The sequence below is a fragment of the Haemaphysalis longicornis genome, unplaced genomic scaffold (assembly GCF_048455015.1).
Source record: "Haemaphysalis longicornis isolate Haplotype H1 unplaced genomic scaffold, Haemaphysalis longicornis Haplotype H1 scaffold_6, whole genome shotgun sequence".
NCBI classification, from domain to species: domain Eukaryota; kingdom Metazoa; phylum Arthropoda; class Arachnida; order Ixodida; family Ixodidae; genus Haemaphysalis; species Haemaphysalis longicornis.
In genome coordinates this window covers 161,991,673-162,010,698 of record NW_027526407.1, presented here as the reverse complement: position 1 = coordinate 162,010,698, position 19,026 = coordinate 161,991,673, and the positions used below count along the sequence as shown (strand labels likewise).

Genomic DNA, 19,026 nt, shown 5'->3' with positions numbered 1-19,026 from the left:
GTTGCGTCGGCGCGTTAAACCCCACAATCAATCAATCACTCGCATCGATCAATCCCCTCCCCGAGCTGTACATCGTCTGGACCCGCGGCCACTGGTCACTCGAGGGAAATGAGATGCCTCACGCCGCTACCCGCGCCCTTCCACACCGGTCATTTCCCTCAGAAACACAACCCACGGTCCAGCCTTGTGCACCTCCCGCGGTTAGATCACGCTACCACGACATCCTGCACCATTATCGCAATCTTCGCCTCACTTTGCTTTAACCTCACCCTCAACTAACCAAGGAGAAAGCAGTCATCTGGCGTCGATTGCAAACACCTATTACAGCACACCCATCCTCCACGCTATCTCCCGTACCAAATACACCCTCACCTGGCGATTCCGCCCCTCTCCTAATACTACCTGCCACAGGGTGTGGGCCTGTCAAAACACCCCATCGCTTACTCCCATTCCATACATTCCCCAGAGCAGTGGGAGGGCCTGCTGACCAGCTCCCGTCATGCTGACCAGATCTTTCTGGTCACCTCTGCCAGGGCTGCAGGCAAGGCCCAAGGGTACCTGGACTGAGGCGAACCCACCCCACCGAGTGACGGCTCAACCACCACCGTTTACTCTATTAAATGTTTCTTCTCTCTCTCTCGTTAATTCTTCGTTTTTCCAGTCAATCGTTCCAAACACCCCCTTAGAGAGGCTGCGAACAGTTCTGGCGAGATCGTATCTCTAAGTAAAACCCCCTTTTGGATATGAAATTGATGGCTTTTCCTGAGGGGGATTATCCTGCCCGTGTATTCGTTATCTTCTTGAAATCTAATGTAGAAATAGCCTCTATTCTCAATTGTTTCAGTGCTTCTAGCACGGCTTCAGTGACTAAGGAATCGTACTAAAACGCTTTTTCGTAGTCTATAAATGCCATGTAAAGGGGTTTATAGTATTCTGCGTGTTTTTGTATTACTTTATTGACAACATGGGTATGACTCATGGTCGAGTACACTTTCCTAATTCCAGCCTGCTGTCGGGCCTGTTGGAAATCTAGGCTGTCACCAATGCGGCTAACTTTAACTTTGATAAAAAGCTTGTTCACAATAGAGCATAGGGTGATAGGTCTCTAATACTTGAGGTGCTTGGTATCTCCCTTCTTTTGAATAAAAATTATTTTGGAGTATTTCTAGACTGTGGGAATTTTCGGAGTTTTCAAGCATTCCAAAAATCGTTGAGCAAGCTTTTCTACCACTACACCTCCTCCCTCCTTCAAAAGATCCTCGGTTACGCGTTCGTCATCTGCATCTCCTGCTTTTTCTAAGACTTTGAGACCATTTTCTATCTCCCCTTTAGTTACTACTGGGACTTCGCATTCTCAGCTTGTAGTCTCAATAGTTTGCGCTGGTGTAACGTCGCTGGCATATAGCTTGATGTAGTATCGTTTTGCTACCTCGGTTATCTCGTCCAAGTTAAGAGTTAGGTTACCATGCCTTTCTCCGAGTGCGTACATCCTGTGTTTGCCAATGGCCAGCTTTCTTTTTATAGCTTTTAACCTTCCCCCTATTTGCAGTGTTTCCTTAATTACTGCCATTATATACACAGATGTCGTTTGTTTTACTTTTGTTAATCAGTTTCGACAGCTCGGTTAAATCAATATGATCTGCCGTTCTTGACACTTTCAAGTTCTTACGTTTCGTTATTATTTCTTTCGTTGTGTTAGTGTTTAAGTTTTGTTCCCAACATGTTGCTTCTCTCACCTCTACTGCTTATTCACTTATTGGCAATGCAAGGTTGTCATTTGGTCTGTCTTCACTGACCTTGTCCTGCTCACCTAGCAGTGCGAATTCATTATGAAGAGTTGTTTTAAACTCCTGTGATCCGGCTCGGACGGACTCCATCCGGGTTTTTGTTGTTTTCGTGAGTTTACTGTTTTCTTTAATTAGATTCAGCCTAAGCTTGCATGTAAACATGCTGTGAACACTGTTCGGAATCTTAATTAGCACCTCTACTTCTTGAACAATATCTGGGGTGTCAGTTAAAATGAAATCAATTTCGTTTTTTTTCGTTTGTAAAAGGCTCTGTTCATCAACCGCAGCCTATTTCTGTCTGCCAATCCCACCAATGTATCTAGGCGACTATGGCGATTGTCTACTCCAAAGAATTCCAAACCTTTCGCAAATTTGCTTCTTACTGACCTTTGCCTTAAAGTCTCCCATCACAATTGTGGACTGTGTTGTTGCCTTCTGCACAGCTGATTCAATATCATGGTAAATACTCAGTACCGCTCTATTATTATCATCATCGTAATCATTCATAGTAATCATGATGATAATGACAATCGTTGTTATCAGTAAACCTGTCAACGTTCAATACCTTGAAAAAGAGAATTCTTGTAAGTTGTAAAAACAACACAAAGATTTGATGGTGGTTTGATTTTAATGGCGCAAGGCCAACAATGGCAAAGAGTGCCAAAGACATACACGAAGATTTCAAACAGACAGTGCACAACGCCTTGAACTCACACCTGACTGCCAATACTGAAACTATTACCTAGTATCCAAAGGTTCAACAGCTTTCCTTGTTTAATACATGCGCATAGAGATTGGAAATTCTACAAGAGCACCAACTAATGCGTTTTCTGTGTATTGCGTGCCCACTTTATGTCCACGGTTTTTAAAGCCGTTTTTTTTAACAAAATAATATTTCTCATGCCTTCCCCAGTGTTTCTCAAAAATACTACCCAATGCTTCTGCCAGATAAGCAAGTACACAAAAAATGTTATGTTCAATGCAAATTGAGTAAGCGGATATTCAATAGCCTTCCCACTTAATGCGGCGGAAGATTCTTATTTAACAAATCGGCAATCCTTTTGAATACTTCTGTACTGAAGTTTCTTTATTGTACTTCATCGGATATTTTATAGTTTTGCAATTTCCTGAAATAAATGGGTATTACGTGTTCTTCTCGCGTAAAAGAGCTACGTCACACGCGAAAAACGCCAGTGCCTGTGTAAAGCCACTGCACTGGATAAAACAGCCATTGGTAAAGTGGGACGGGTTGACTTATTTCTTCACGCAATACGTCTTTACCTCAACGCAGGCTGGCATTCGTCCTTCCGAAAGACAAGTTGGTAGAGCTCCTCGATCGGCTGGAGTCCTTTCAAGAAGAGTTTCTTGAAACGTTTGCTTGATACTTGCCGCCTAAAAGGGGGAAGAGGACCGAGGAGGATCTCCAACCTCTTCCTTTTCCCACCGGGCACAAAATAAAGTTGTTCTCTCTCTCTCTCTCTTGCCACAAATATCAGGGCTCGACCAAGTAAGAAGATGCATAAATTCGATGTCATGCTACGTATTTCTGTATAACACAATATTGTAAAATTGTGGTAGCAAAGCAAACATGTTAATAATATATATTAAAAATTTCGCTGCAGTAATTTCATCTCACCAATCTTGAAAGCAGGGCCCAAGAAACGTATGGCTGCCTATTGTCCTTGCCTCAAAGCCATGGAAAGTAATTATAATGTTGGGGTAGCTTTTGGGAGAAACGCAATGAATGCATTAGCAAGCATTGTGCCTGAAGGTCAAAGAATATATTGTTACCAGACACTCATGCGCTCGCTATTGGATTACACTAGATGCGCCGTGGGGGGTATCATCATCAAGCGGGGAAGATGAAGAAGACGCTGCAGAGACACGGATGTAGTCCGGTCCCTTGCTTGGGTGGCCTCTCTTCTACCGTGTCTTCTGTAACCGGGCACTTGTATACCAGTACTATAAATAAATTTCTATAAATAATGGTCTACCTCTTATCATTGCCAGCAACCCTTATTACAAATCGCAAAACGCAAGTTCAGTATGCCCCGTTCAAGAGCGTCATACGGCTATTGGATACTTCCCGAATCGAAACAACGGCCTACCATTCAATCAGCAATGGTATGGTGTAACGGTTCTACCTGGAAAGGTTCCAAGAGAAGCCTGATGGCAACTGCGAGTCACAGTTAGGTAGAGGCACTACCTTTCGTTCTTCAGGGAGTTAGGACGGCTCTGAATGAAGATAATGGATGCTGCGCGGCTGAACTGGTGTACGGAACTATACTTCGCGGCCAGGGGAGCTTATCACTGACCGTCAGGAGGAAAACGTGTACGCGAACACGGACTACGCCGTGCGACTGCAGGACATAATGATCAAGCAACGCGCTCTTCCTTCACGTCCACCAGCAGCACAGCCAGACCACGTACACCATGAACTCTCCTCTTGCACTCATGTGTTTGTGTGACACGACGCACTACACCGTCCACTCCGGTCCCCGTACGGTGGGCATTTCAAGGTGCTGAAACATGGAGACAAGCACATTACGATATACTGGTGTGGCCGTTACAACGTGGTTTTCATGGACTGCATAAAACCGCCAAGCGTGCACACCGACAGCGTAGTACCTGCACCATCTCGAACTCCACCACCACAGGGACCATCCGCAGACCACCCCGTACAGCCCCAAAACAACTCATAAAAGGGTTCACGCGCAGTAGACGATGTAATACAATTCCGGTGCGCATGAACGTATGAACCGCAGAGTATTGTCTGAGCGCAATCGTTGTTCCCGCCATCACTATGGGTGCAGCACTGTGGCGACGAAAAGCGGCGCTTTTATTTGTGGTACCAAAAGCGCAAGTTCGCGAAACAGGAAGTTACCTTTGAGGAGAAGGGGCGATAATAAAAGTTCACGCGTTTATTGGTATGCGCGCTGTGCACTGGCGCTGCTCCGTCGACAAACGCCTGCCAACATTTCTTTGACCCAAAGCTGAGATCAGAGAATCTGGTCATTCTGTTCTGCTCTCAAAAGTGGTGAGAATAATACGCGTGCGCTAGAGAAGGGTAGTTTCAACTATTGCCCCACCCCCACCCCCCGAAAAAAAGTTTGCTGATTGGTCTAGTACGATTCGCCAGGAATGACTGGCACCGAATGAATAATCATCGTCGTGATTTATTCTTCCCCAAAGCCTCTCTCTGTCGGAGCATATATAGGAATTACAAGCTACCACAACTACGTTTTCAGTATCTTTCTTTGTAACATGTATTTTATTCAAATTTTCAAATATCTATCTGCAGAAATAAAGCTGCCGGGGTAGTCCTTTATGGCTTTGTAACAGGTATGTCTTATTTTATTTTCGTGTTCTTAGGCAATCTTCCCTATAAGAAAAATTCCTGCATTGGAAACCTATGTACCCAGGATTGTCTGCTGCCTAGGGTATGGGGTCTGCCTCAACGGCCACACTCTCAATGCCGCACTCGTCGGCGCCTCGCAGGATGCGGAAGAAACCGTCCTCTCCCCAGCCTTCACCCCAGGAGTTTTTCACGGTCCAGTAGGGCAGACCGCTGCGGGCATCCTTGCCGTAGCCCACCACGAGCACGGCATGGTTGGTGAGCTCGAAGGGGTTGAAGGGGGCACCAAGCTGGCGGTGCACCATGGTGTGCTGGTAAACGCCACCATGGTACGATTGGAAGTCCGGGTACACTTCTAAGCCGACAGCAACGGGGCCTCCGTGAACGAGTGCGAGCTTCATCACTTCTTCGTTCGATCTGAGGGGGAAGTCAATGAGCACACATATTACATTCCTTTGTACAGTAATACTATACATTAAATAAGTATTCAGCCTTTCGTCACTCGTTTGCGATTAATTGATAAATTTTGAATGTAGCAAAAAGAACAACTTGAAGCATTTTAGACCTGATTTTTTTCATGCTATGATCCCTGTAGTAATATTTGTTACATTTATTTTTTAAGCTGTGCCCTCGCAACTTAAAACGTCATTTTAATTTATTTTTCTGCAAAAGGCTTATGCCACTTATCATGCAAAAAACCGTCCCTGTTGTCCGCTGATAAGAACTTCCACCGCCACAAAAAGGAAATATATAAAAAACACGTGTAACCTGAAGATTATATAACTCTGGTCTTTACGGGAGCAGCAATGTGTAGCCAGATGTGTTATCACTTTTATGTCTCGGCATTTTTAATCGGTAAAAGAAAAGTTGTTTTAGTTGTTATTGTTTCTTCTTTCCGGCGCATAGCCACTTTGGGTTTGGCTAGGAATTCGGAGCTTTGAGCTTGCTAAAGCGCCCTATTCATTAGGTGCACAAAAGTATGAATTGGAAGCGTAACAATTCTAGTACAGTGCGTGCCGCGTGACCCTTCAACGCAAAGCAACGCGAGTAAGCCACGCGTATCGAAATAATTCGCATAAAAGAAAAAACAGACAGCGGTAAAGGGAAGGCAATACAGTGCTGCAATAAACGAAGGGTTAGAAATTATCGATAGAAGTTAGGCTTCAAAATTTATTTAGACCTAACTGCCACCAGTATTTCTCGCGTGGGGTGCGGCGTTTCCATACCCTGCTTAACCCGTCCCCAAAATGTCGCACAAGATTTACAAAAGTACCGCTGCTTATCCGAAGTCCATGTGGCAGACTTTTGTTTCCGGTCATAGCCACAGAATATACGTGATTGCACACAAGACAAACTTTATTCCTGACTGCGGAAAATGATTATTTTAGACGCGAAGCATCTCTTGCTCGGGGGGATGTCTCGGATTCGTGCCCCATCCGCAGCTCCTCTGATGATGACTGTGGCAGGATGCCCGTAGGGATTGGCCAACCAAAGAATCCATCACGAGATAGCTTCGCGTGCAACCACAATCGTCATCTTCCCGTTGGAAAACCGCTCAAGAAGAGGAAGGAGAAGACAAAGCTGCGAAGAGGAGGGCTTGTACGTCGCTCTCGCCCCGTCCGCAGCGCCTCCTATGATGATTGTGCCAGGATACCTCTAGGTATTGGCCAACCAAAGAATCCATTACGAGATAGCTTCGCGGTCAACCACCGTCATCATCTTCCCATAGGAGAACCACCGAAGAAGAAGAAGAAGAAGAAAAAGAAGAAGAAGACAAAGCTGCGAAGAGGAGGGCGTGTACGTTGCTCTCAGCCGGTGCACCAACATCAACAACCCTTAACTCTCCCCCTCTGACGGAGACTACCGATTCTACCACAGAGAGGACAACATCGACAAGAACATGATGGACGAGTTTCGGCGCCTCGACAACCACCCCCTAGTCCCCGTAGCACAACAGTACTTGCGTGCTTTTGCCACCGGTGTGGACCCGGACGCGGAATTCCCTCTGGTGCTACTAAGCACCAGATCACTCAACATAACGGCAACACAATGAAACCACACGGAACCCCCATGATGCTTTGCATCCTCTTCAGGGTTTCCCACGGGAAGATGGTGTAATTTTTTTTGAAACCGTAGGGTAATTATAACTCATTGAACTTGTTGATACGTTTTTTACCTACACTCAAAACCATGCCAAAACGACTGTGCAATTTACATCCCTTCAGTTGTCGATGGCCTTCAAAATTGCAAACAAATACAGAACGTGTTCAAATTTGCGAAAAAATACAGAACGTTAATACAAAAAATACAGAACAAAATCGGCAGAAATACAAAAATACAGAAGCAGATTACCGAGGTAACTTGCGAGTTGGGAAGCCAATTTTGAAATAAAAAAATAGCACCTGCCATCATGTAGATGTACTTGCATTATTTGCGTATAATTCTGTCCTTTTGTCAAATAGCACATTTCTAATGCTCGCGCTAAGTCTTACAACATACAAGAGCAGAAGCCCCGTTAACTCATGCTGACGTGTAAAACAACCTTTATTATAGGATGATCCCATTTTTTCCTGCTACCTAATTGACTTCCTATTAACGTATTTAACTAAACTCTTGAAGTTCAGTAATATGGTATGCGTAAGGTATTACAAAAAAAGAAACAACCAAAAAGCGAAGGTGCAGAAATATGCTTCCTCACCAACTATTTTCCTCTTTTCATCCCCTTCAGTGAGTTTCCTTCATCGTCTTTAGGTATTAGTGGGACATCGCCACATTGGTTTGTAGGCAAGTTTTTTTAAATGCCTTCGCTGTACTAAAGCTTGCCTTAAAACCATTTCGCAGCTTTTACTGTTTCGTTCATGTTTTGAATAATGTTATTTTGTTCATTTCTGAGTGCGTACATTGTCTTTGCCAATAGCTACCTTCTTCATAGGTGCATTTGGGCTTCCTTAACCCCTCATGCGTTTTGTCAAGCACTGCTATGTGGTACGCACCGATGTCGTTTGTTTTAGATTTGTTTAATAAATTTAGACAGTTCTGCAGAATCAGTGTAGTCCGCTGTGCTTGATAGGCCAATGTTTTTGAGCTTTCAACTAGGTTCCTCGGTTGACTGTGTTTGTTCCCAGTTTTTTTATTGCAGGCGGCTTCTTCTGAAGTTGCAGCTGACTCTTTGAATACCGTTGCTAAGTTGCCGTTCAAAAGGCTGCGACTTTGTTAGTTTCGTCCAGACTAAATGTGCGAATGAGTTATGAAGGGTGTTTTTAAACTCCTGCACCCTGGTTCAGACTCAATGCTGGGTTTTCTATTTTTGGCTAGTTTGCAGCTTTTTTTACGTTCATCTTTATTTTGCAGCAAACCTTTATTTGATGCTGAAAGGCATAAAGGTGAAAATTTCAAACAAGGCAGGTGATGCACTAGAAACGCTTGCTAAAACATCTTCCAAATCCATATGAGCTTAACCTGTGCTCATAGCCTGAAATAATGTCAGCGTAATGGCTATTTCTAAGGAGGGAAAATCGAAATACCTTAACAGTTACAGGCTCAGAGGTTTTAGACAACCTTTTTGCCAAACCAGTAGGTAACCGCATATGCGGCCGCCTAGATCTGTGACAGTACCGGGAACAAACAGAGTTTTATAAAAAATACTCTAAAATAGATTACATCAATGTTTCTATTCAAGTAAAATGAAAATCTCCATTCTATAAAAAGCCGCTTTATGGGAATGGAGCAGTGCTTGAATCCCTAAAATACCACGAAATACAGAAAACCAAAATAAGAATCGAAAATGGCATATATTACATTTTATGGGTGTGATAATCCCTCAATAGAAAAGCAAAAATTTGCCCTTGAGGAAAGGGCGATTCCAATTTGCCAAATTTGTTCACAGTATGCCTGGGGAGAATATTTATATGGCTTGACTGAGAAAGCGAAAGAGTGTGGGTAAATGTGAAATACTTGGGCTATTTTCAATTTGCGGACAATTTTGTCTTGCGGTGTGAGTCCCCAGAACTCCCAGGAAAAGTGCCTAAGAACTACCGCCCGGAAGGTTGGCTTTGGGAATATACACTAACAGGTGGGCTGAAGTTGCCCTTTTCATTGGGGTAATTTATGGCTAGAGCAAATAAAAGAGTATAACTACTTTGAACAGCTCGTCAGTGCTCATGAAAACCACGAAGAATACGGCTGAAATTATGATTGGCGGAGGGGTACTCGGCAAGCACAACAAAAGAATAAAGAGGAAGCTACCTCTGTGAGTGAAAAAAATATAATACAACCACTGCATGTTGCAGATGACATACGGGCGGAAAGTTGGCGCCTTGCTCAACACCATGAAAAATTACGACGAATAAAGGGGACACAAATAAATTATGATAGGGGTGGTGCTCAGGGACACGAAACGATCTTCCTGGATTAGTAAACAAACTAGAATAGAGGCCATCATTTCTCAAAAAAGAGAAAAGAGATTGAACTTGGGCGTGCAAGTAGTGAGATGGAATGACAACCTGTGGACCACTATGGCAATGAAGTGGATACCGGAAGCCAAATGTAGTCAAAGGTGGGAATGCCGTTACATCAATGGGGTGACTAAACATGAACATTCACAGGAAGATACTGGACGCAGGTGGTTAAGATAGACATGGTTTGAGGTCACGAAGAGACGCCTTTGTTCCGCTGTAAATATAAATGGGCGGATGATGGTGAAAAGTTTAAAATAATATTTGAAATCCCCTCCGCCTAAGGGTATGATGCATAACGTTTTTGCACGCGAAGTTCAAATAGGGGAGCGCCAAAGTCAACGCCATCATAATCAAAGTTAAAGCGTCAACGATAAGAGCACAAACTCCCTTAGAGTAAAACTTCAAGAATCAATAGTCAAAGCTCCCATTTTCTGCGAGAGTAATCTCAAGCTCATGTGACTGCTAACGAGTCTCTCATGGGAAACTGAGCACCCCTTTCCCTACCCATTGTCACTGTTTGACCATCGTTGCCATTTCAGGGACTGAATTTGAACTTTGTTAAAAAAGAGAATGCGATCAAGGTGTAGTAAATCCAAACTGCTTCGACGGTGTTAGAGTGGCGCTGTTAGATTTAAGTCGGCAACATAACGCGAAGCAGCCAGGTTCGATTCCAACAATGGGAAGTGTTTGTTTTTCGTGTGCCATCATCAACTTTTTATTCGTTTTTGCAGGGACTTTTGGTTATGACACCGCCCTAAGTGAGACCAAACAAGCCTTGCTTTAAGATACGAGGAAGTTTAGGATCATCCAAACGGTATTATTTGTTATTGCCCTCATGGTAAAAAATGCAGTAGTATGAAAAGCTACATGGACGAAGTCGTTCAACCCCTGCCAGTTGAGGACTTTATTTATCCTGTCAAGTGAGAGGAAATTGTTTGTTATAAGCTACAACAGTCACTTACGCGCCGTAGTATCCTCCACAGTAGCGGTACTTTGCCACGTAGTGCCTTTGGCAGTTCGGAGTCGTCGTGCAGGGACCGTCCATGTACCGGTATGGGTTGCAATGCTCATCGACGACGCCGTAGTCCTGGGCGTACTTTCCACCGATAAGGTAGGGAAATCCTCCGCTGCACCCTGCATGTAATTGAAAGTGGTTTTAATAGGGCAAAAAAAAGCAGCCACTCAGTGTTTGCTCCTCTGATGATATGGTTAGGAACGTTTGATCTAGATTTATTTTAAATTCTCTAGTTGGGAAACTACTTATTGACACGTGCCTCGTAACACGTTTCGTGGTTGTGCCCTTGAATGGGGAGCAAACAATGTGGAAATAGGGGCAAGCATGCCATCTCTTGATGGTAAGATGAAGTAATACTCAGCGGCTTGCAACGGCCAGATTGTCAGAAAGGGAACACCAAAAAAAATGAATTACGTACTTTATATATTTTTGACCAAAAAGGCATGCGTAATTTGCTAGTTTTGCTATTAAAAATAATATGTTTAACAAGTTCAGTTCGCCTAGTAAATGCTGTCACAATATTCTCTATCTAATATTAAAACAAAGCAGAGTTGCTCATAGGGTCCGGATTCTGATTTTATATTTCGCATCTGGAGTATTTTAAAGAACTCAGGGTTGAGTGTTAGAAATTCTCATAAAAGTTGGAGGAAAATAAAAGTCTTGACTAGGAGAGTCTGAACCTATGGCAAACTTGCGGCAACTTCTAGCTTTAGAGAAGGACCCTGATGTGAAACAGATATAGTCGATCACAATAACCCGCAGTTTCAGGTTATTCTTTTTTGTGCGCTGGTGGCTGCAGAGCTTAGGTGATAAATTCTGCTGAACAAAAGTCAGAATAGAGAATCTTGTTGCCAACAAAAATTCACAGCGATAATTGCCGCTGCCGCATTTCATGCCTTATTACAGAAGTGTGTATTTTATTATTGAGAAAGAACTTTCTCCCAATATAAAATATGAATAGTGGAGGAACCTAACAAACAGTTAAGGTAATAGAACGGAGTACGACGACACAAATTTATGTGACACTTTTACTCGCACAAAGTTTTATCTGCTACCGTTCAGGTCCACATATGTCGTGCAGCCAAAACAAAGATGGATATAAGATGTGGCGTGTCCCTTCTCAAAAGAGTAATTATACCGCCGCAAGTTTCATTCCCTGTTCACTGTGAGGTGCAATAAAAAGCACTCTCTAATATTTTGCTACTACATAGGTGCACAATTTTTATCCCAATATCTCTTGCAGAGTAGTAGGAGCGCATTGTCGAATGCAGGAATTCTTGTGGAGAGTAAGCCTTTTTTTCAGAATCAGTAATAAATGCGATATGCTTACCACATTACCACGAAGTTCTGTGTTAAAATAAAGGCATGAACGTGCAATTGGTCAAAGTTTATTGGATGATCGGATGTGTATTTTATTATTGAGAAAGAACTTTCTCCCAATATAAAAATATGAATAGTGGAGGAACCTAACAAATCCTTAAGGTAATAGAACGGAGTACGACGACACAAATTTATGTGACACTTTTACTTGCACAAAGTTTTATCTGCTACCCTTCAGGTCCACATATGTCGTGCAGCCAAAACAAAGATGGATATAAGATGTGGCGTGTCCCCTCTCAAAAGAGTAATTATACCGCCGCAAGTTTCATTCCCTGATCACTGTGAGGTTCAATAAAAAGCACTCTCTATAATTTTGCTACTACATAGGTGCACAATTTTTATCCCAATATCTCTTGCAGAGTATTAGGAGCGCATTGTCGAATGCAGGAATTCTTGTGGAGAGTAAGCCTTTTTTTCAGAATCAGTAATAAATGCGATATGCTTACCACATTACCACGAAGTTCTGTTTTAAAATAAAGGCATGAACGTGCAATTGGTCAAAGTTTATTGGATGATCGGATGTGTATTTTATTATTGAGAAAGAACTTTCTCCCAATATAAAAATATGAATAGTAGAGGAACCTAACAAATCCTTAAGGTAATAGAATGGAGTACGACGACACAAATTTATGTGACACTTTTACTTGCACAAAGTTTTATCTGCTACCCTTCAGGTCCACATATGTCGTGCAGCCAAAACAAAGATGGATATAAGATGTGGCGTGTCCCCTCTCAAAAGAGTAATTATACCGCCGCAAGTTTCATTCCCTGATCACTGTGAGGTTCAATAAAAAGCACTCTCTATAATTTTGCTACTACATAGGTGCACAATTTTTATCCCAATATCTCTTGCAGAGTATTAGGAGCGCATTGTCGAATGCAGGAATTCTTGTGGAGAGTAAGCCTTTTTTTCAGAATCAGTAATAAATGCGATATGCTTACCACATTACCACGAAGTTCTGTTTTAAAATAAAGGCATGAACGTGCAATTGGTCAAAGTTTATTGGATGATCGGATGTGTATTTTATTATTGAGAAAGAACTTTCTCCCAATATAAAAATATGAATAGTGGAGGAACCTAACAAATCCTTAAGGTAATAGAACGGAGTACGACGACACAAATTTATGTGACACTTTTACTTGCACAAAGTTTTATCTGCTACCCTTCAGGTCCACATATGTCGTGCAGCCAAAACAAAGATGGATATAAGATGTGGCGTGTCCCCTCTCAAAAGAGTAATTATACCGCCGCAAGTTTCATTCCCTGATCACTGTGAGGTTCAATAAAAAGCACTCTCTATAATTTTGCTACTACATAGGTGCACAATTTTTATCCCAATATCTCTTGCAGAGTATTAGGAGCGCATTGTCGAATGCAGGAATTCTTGTGGAGAGTAAGCCTTTTTTTCAGAATCAGTAATAAATGCGATATGCTTACCACATTACCACGAAGTTCTGTTTTAAAATAAAGGCATGAACGTGCAATTGGTCAAAGTTTATTGGATGATCGCAACTTAAAAATTACAAGCCCTAGCAATTCGACATTCGTTCCTGTTGAAACAAACGTCTGATACTAAGCTCTTCTGTATGATTTCCGCAATCCTACCCTGAGAGTATGGAGAGCAGGAGACGACATCTTGCGGAGAGAAGACATGTTGCACCTTGTTGTTGGTGGCGATGCGAAGCCGTGATTCCAGGAGAGCCATGGAAGCAAAGGCGTAGCAGCTGCCGCAACCGCCTAAAGAAAATAACAGGAAAATACGTTTTCACTCATCCTGCTCGCAGGCATAAAAAATACTAATTCCAACAAGACGTGCCCAATACATTGTAGTGGTGCCTTCTGTACAGTAATTGCCGAGTGATTTTTGTTGTTCTGTGTATTTCGCAGTAATAAATAAAATACTAAATATCAATAAGGGTGCTTGATCAACGAGGGATTTCTAATTTTTTGCATGGTACCTCATCGCTTCTGTGTTATCAAGTAACATGTTTGCGAGTATTGAGATAATATCACACAATACCAATGAGTAAACAACAAGAGAATTTAGCTCTTACTCTTATTTTTTATTCTATAGCAATCATCTGCATTCGAGTAAGGTTCTATAACAAGAGCTAATGCTTTCCTTATATAAAACACTGTTTCCCATATTATTTGTTAGAAGGTGACTATCTTGATCTTTGGGTGTCGAATTTAAGCGTTCTGCCACCTTTACCGCTAGAACTATGGCACTCACCTGATAAGTTCAAAACATTCATTTTGTTATGGGCGCCGCATGTCCTGTTCCCCTCTTATGCAGTTTTAGTACTTGCTATGAAACATACCGAGAGTTGTAATTCTAAATTGAAGCGCACCTTGATTCCTAATGGGAGACACGTAGTTTACGCCGCTCACGTTCCTCCAGTCGAACTCCTCAGGCAGGCTGCTGGCCAGCTTCTTCTGCTCTTCAGTCACCGGTGCAGGTGGCGGGTTCCTGCAAAATGGCACATAACAACAAACATGTTAGAGCAGCCCTGCTTACATCTAATGGCTTTGCTGGGCATTCTTAAGCCCGATCCACGAACAGCGACGTATTTTGCGGCAACCAATCAAAGCGCGTGCTAATGTTTCCTTAGATATATTCTTGATGTGCAAGGTTCTGTTAATTTTTGCTGTATTGATTTATCTAAAAGATGTTAACACCAAGCAATACGATAGGACTTTCCAAACCTTGGAGGAATTCCAGGCCGCGCTTTCCCAATAAAATGGAAGAACTAAAGTGTAGAACAATGCCCTCTCCTGCAAGGTTATTACATTCTTGAGCTTTGCAAGATGAACAAATGTGACCAAAAGCAAAATTTTTTTTGAAGAAACGCCAAATTTCGGGGTAAAGTAACATTCCATTTTCTATATTTTTTATATGTTCGGGCATCAGGCACGTTGTGCATGTGAGGAGAGCCGACAACCTATGATAAAAATAAAAGTAAACGAAAACGACACATACAATCGCATATTTCAGAATAGTGTGAAAGATTTTTCGAAGTATTTTTGTAGGTGCAAGTCAAAACAAAACTTTCTGAAGTGGAAAAGACTGCGCGTTGGTTTGTTCAGGCCATGTTCATAAAGGAGGTGTCCGTGAGAAGTAGGATTAAATAAGCATTTTTTAAGCCTCGTTCATTTACTGTAAGCTCTACATAAAGACCATGGTCACAGAGCTTCGTAGGTCTGGCTGTAGTTTTTGTCTAAAAGGTATGCAAACTTACAGCTTTTTTCAGGCTATTTACTCAGAAGGCCATTTATATCTAAGTAAGCTGGTAGACGCTAACGACAAATTTCATATAAAAACAAGAAGCTACTAAGAGAACACCTAAAAGGAGAGAAAATGCTCGCCGTACTGATTGCATACGCTACTACCAAATTATAAAGAGCATGGGGACAGCTACTGGGCAACGTATTTTTAAATGCGGTCGTTTTATTCTGCGTCAGATATTAGCACCAAACGTGTTTTGTGATTACATCGAAATATATAGAAACCAAAATATAATTACTGGAAACGCTCGCATCTTATACCTGAATTTCCTGTTCCGGTGACCCCCTCGAATGGCCATCATCTCGTTCAAGCTCTTGCCGCGGAAAGGCTCGTGCACCTTGGCCGTCCAGGAGTTTTGCGCTTTGTTAACCAGGGCCACAAACTCCTCGCTGTTGAAAGGGTCGACAACGTCACCGAGGGGCCTCCTGCATTTGAATAAGTGGAAATAATTTTCCATTTGGAATCAAATATTGTGCAGTCCACACACGTAAACACGTTGTTACAAAAAATATACCCTTCACGCATGCCCACATTATGAAAATAATAAAGGCATAAGAACAATATTCTTCGTTAAAGAATCGTGTAATAATTATTACACCACCGATTTGTTGATAAACTCTTCAAAAGAAAAGTTACGTGCATATTTTGATATCTTTGGAGCAATGCAAGCAGGCATTATTCGCTCACAAAATCATGTCAAAAATAAAAGCGATGATGAAGTATATCTACGTTTGAGAATCCTTGTTGGAAACAATATTTCCTTTCCTTTCAAAACTAATCGTTCAGAACAATTTTCGTAGTATGCCTTATTATTAACTGTATATGTCTATCATGCCCAAGATAGAGTTTACATTCCAGTAGGCACACCCGAAAGGAAAGTTTGGTTGGTTCTTGAGATTTGGTGGTGTCACCGTGTAGTGGTGTGAAGTTCCCAATGGCGAGGCGCAGGGAGGTAGATTATGGAGAAATCTATTTACTAGTATTTATAAAGTATTTACACCGTAGCATTGCAGATGAAAAAAGGCAAAATATCAAGTGGGATCAAAATTAACATGCGCCGCGTAGGAGGAGTGTATCACGGCACGATCCCCGACGTGGCCCCTAAGCTGAAATGTTGCCAAAACTCCACATGCGCAGCCTGAAAAACGGAGTGGACCTCTGGCGCCGGAACACACCATGGGAGCGAGGCAGCTAGCGACCGCTTTCCACAGCAGCTCCACGCGAACTTGAAGACGTTTGCCCATTCAGTCGCCGGCGCGGCCCCTTTCCACCAGGCCGCCACCAGAAGCAGCACAAATGCCCCTTAGGGCCTTTGACCTCCGCCCCCTGTGTCTTTGACAGTCAGAAGGAAAGCAAAGCTACTACTAACCTTCCCCACATACGAAGGGGCAGAAATTCAAGCTACACAACTACAGGTGAACCATAATGAAGGGGAGAGAAGACATCGCCCCGTTGGGCACCTTTGGTGCGACCATCATTACACCAACCATAAAGTTATATTTGCTTGTCATAACCAATTTGTCAGCAAAAGTCATCACCTTAGGGCGGCTCCACTTAGCAAATTCATCATGCAAATAAGTGAAACGTGGTCTGTTTGGTAAAATTTAGCTACTGTTGCTTTATTTTCTCCCTGTCATGTTGGGGACCAAGTTAACATTTGAACTCCGCAGGTACAAGTACCTCAAGCGAGCGTAGTGGATCAGGGAACGAACGCTTGTTAAGGACAAGTTAGTAGAAATTAAGAAGAAATGCACGAGGGTAGGGCATATAATGCGAAGGCGAGATAACCGTTGGTTATTAATGGTAACAGAGTGGATCCCTAAAGAAGGTTATCGTGGCAGGGGATGTCAGAAAATTAGATGGGCAGATGAGATCAAGAATCTCGCGGGGATAAACTGGTCGCACTTAGCACAGGACCGCGATAGTCGGATATTATTGGGAGAGGCATTTGCCCTGCAGTGGGCGTAGATAGGCTGGTTATGAAGATCATTACGATGATGATCATGAAGTACCTCAAAGGTTCGGCTTGGAGTCCCTTTCTTCCGACGGCGTCGTCCCTCTGTCCTTCGAAGCAGGCCCAGTTGTGGCCCAGGACGTCGTGTGCCCAGCCAGCCTTTGTGCTCTCGCACAAGCTCTCCGTTTTCGTGTAGTTGGAGAAGGCGAAGTACCTGAGGGCAAAAATGTGTTTTCTTTTTTTAGAGCGTGTCGAATGAACGTCAAAGCAAATTTTTATGCCACCATTTTTTCTGCAGGAAGAAAAAAAAGTAGTCTTTTTTTAAGTACGCAATCGTTGCCCTATTTTTAATCTGGATACTGCTACTTTATTCCTGCTTTTTGAGTTTCAAGGTCATCCGAACTCACAAAGCGAACTGTGTTTTTTTTTCTCCGAAGCAAGAACTTCCGACAATGTTCCGCTTCCGCCACCTACTTCGGCCACCTACAAGACCAATTCGCCGTGTCTGACAGCAGTGGTACCGACCGCGCTAAGGCAGGCTGTCGACCTATTTATCGACAGCGACGACAACGATTGCTTCGGTCGTTGGCCGAAGCGCGATCTAAAACAGTGTTTGAAATTGGAGTTTAGTCAGCCTGCTCACTAAGTGTGCGATGGCATAAAACGCTAGAAGTATTTTGAGCACAAGTATTCCTCATGCGGCAACGACAACTTCATCCTCTTGTGGACTTGATATAGCAGCGTGTCTTCATTGCAGTGGCGAACAAACACGTCGAAAAACACTTTGAGAAAAAATAATTGCGAAAAGCATTCAATTGAAGCTTCGCATCACATCGATTCGAACATGTCTGTAGGGTCGTCCAATAATTCTATTGGCATCGTTGTTGTTTCACAATAGCACCAGCATCACCCTAATTTATTCACGACATGAGTTGCAATCACAACTAGCTGGCAAAGTTTTGTGGAGTACAGAAGTTCCTGCTTTTGCACATTCCGGTTAGCAGTTCCTTCGTAACAACGTTGTAGTCCCTAAAAATCTGTCCACCAGCAGCCACCCTCTAATTTTTTTGAAACCATTGTCTCGTTTACTTCGCACGTGGCACCTTGAGTACTCTTGGTGACGTTACTGGCGATACCGCGGACCCCGAGCCCCCTAACATAAGCTGTGACCTACCGTGGTGATGTGTTTTTAAGGTGAAGGGTAGAAACCTCAAACGGTGGCCGTTGGAGCCCAGGTCAAGCTCCGGCGGATGGCCTCCCTGTCTGTTTACCAGGCAGGGAGCTCCGGGACCTCTCTCGGTATCAGAGTAACCCCAGCGAAGGAAGTACCCTCGTCCCCTGCTTTTTACTCTGCTGAATGGTAAATCGAAACCCCCCTCCAAATATGATCGGACCCTGAAAAGGGTCCGCAACGAAGCACCTTTCTACCTCTTCCTGCCATCAACTCCCCAAAACCCGACAACTACCCCCGCTTTCTGATCGATGAATCTGTTGACAAATCCAAGCCTCTTTCTTCACAATCCGTATTCTTTGTATCGAAGTTTCCTGAAACCATCCTTGCCAAGAGGTAAAATGCTAAAAAACTAAAAACCGGTGAGGTCTTAGTTGAGGTCAACACGCAGCAGCAAGCCACAACACTCATCAGCCAAACTCGCATGGCAGACCTTGATATCAGAGTCACACCACACCGCAGCCTCAACAGCTCCCAGGGTGTGATATCTGAGTCAGATCTCCTAACCGAGACAGAGACCAATCTTCTCGAAGGCCTAAAAGACCGAGGCGTGACAGCAG

General features: G+C 43.1%; 1 protein-coding gene across 1 annotated transcript in view; it reads right to left on the bottom strand.

The window, feature by feature from the left end:
• Nucleotides 1-5,024: 5,024 nt before the first annotated feature.
• Nucleotides 5,025-19,026, bottom strand: part of LOC144141235 (dipeptidyl peptidase 1-like) — a 44,882-nt gene continuing 30,880 nt past the window's right edge. Inside the window, exons 3-8 of the mRNA XM_077672794.1 lie at nt 17,294-17,449; nt 15,542-15,706; nt 14,347-14,465; nt 13,601-13,732; nt 10,562-10,733; nt 5,025-5,559 (exon numbers count right to left, since the gene is read on the bottom strand). Coding sequence (XP_077528920.1) covers nt 5,223-5,559; nt 10,562-10,733; nt 13,601-13,732; nt 14,347-14,465; nt 15,542-15,706; nt 17,294-17,449 — 1,081 coding nt within the window. The 3' untranslated portion in view covers nt 5,025-5,222. The remainder of the gene's footprint in view (nt 5,560-10,561; nt 10,734-13,600; nt 13,733-14,346; nt 14,466-15,541; nt 15,707-17,293; nt 17,450-19,026) is intronic.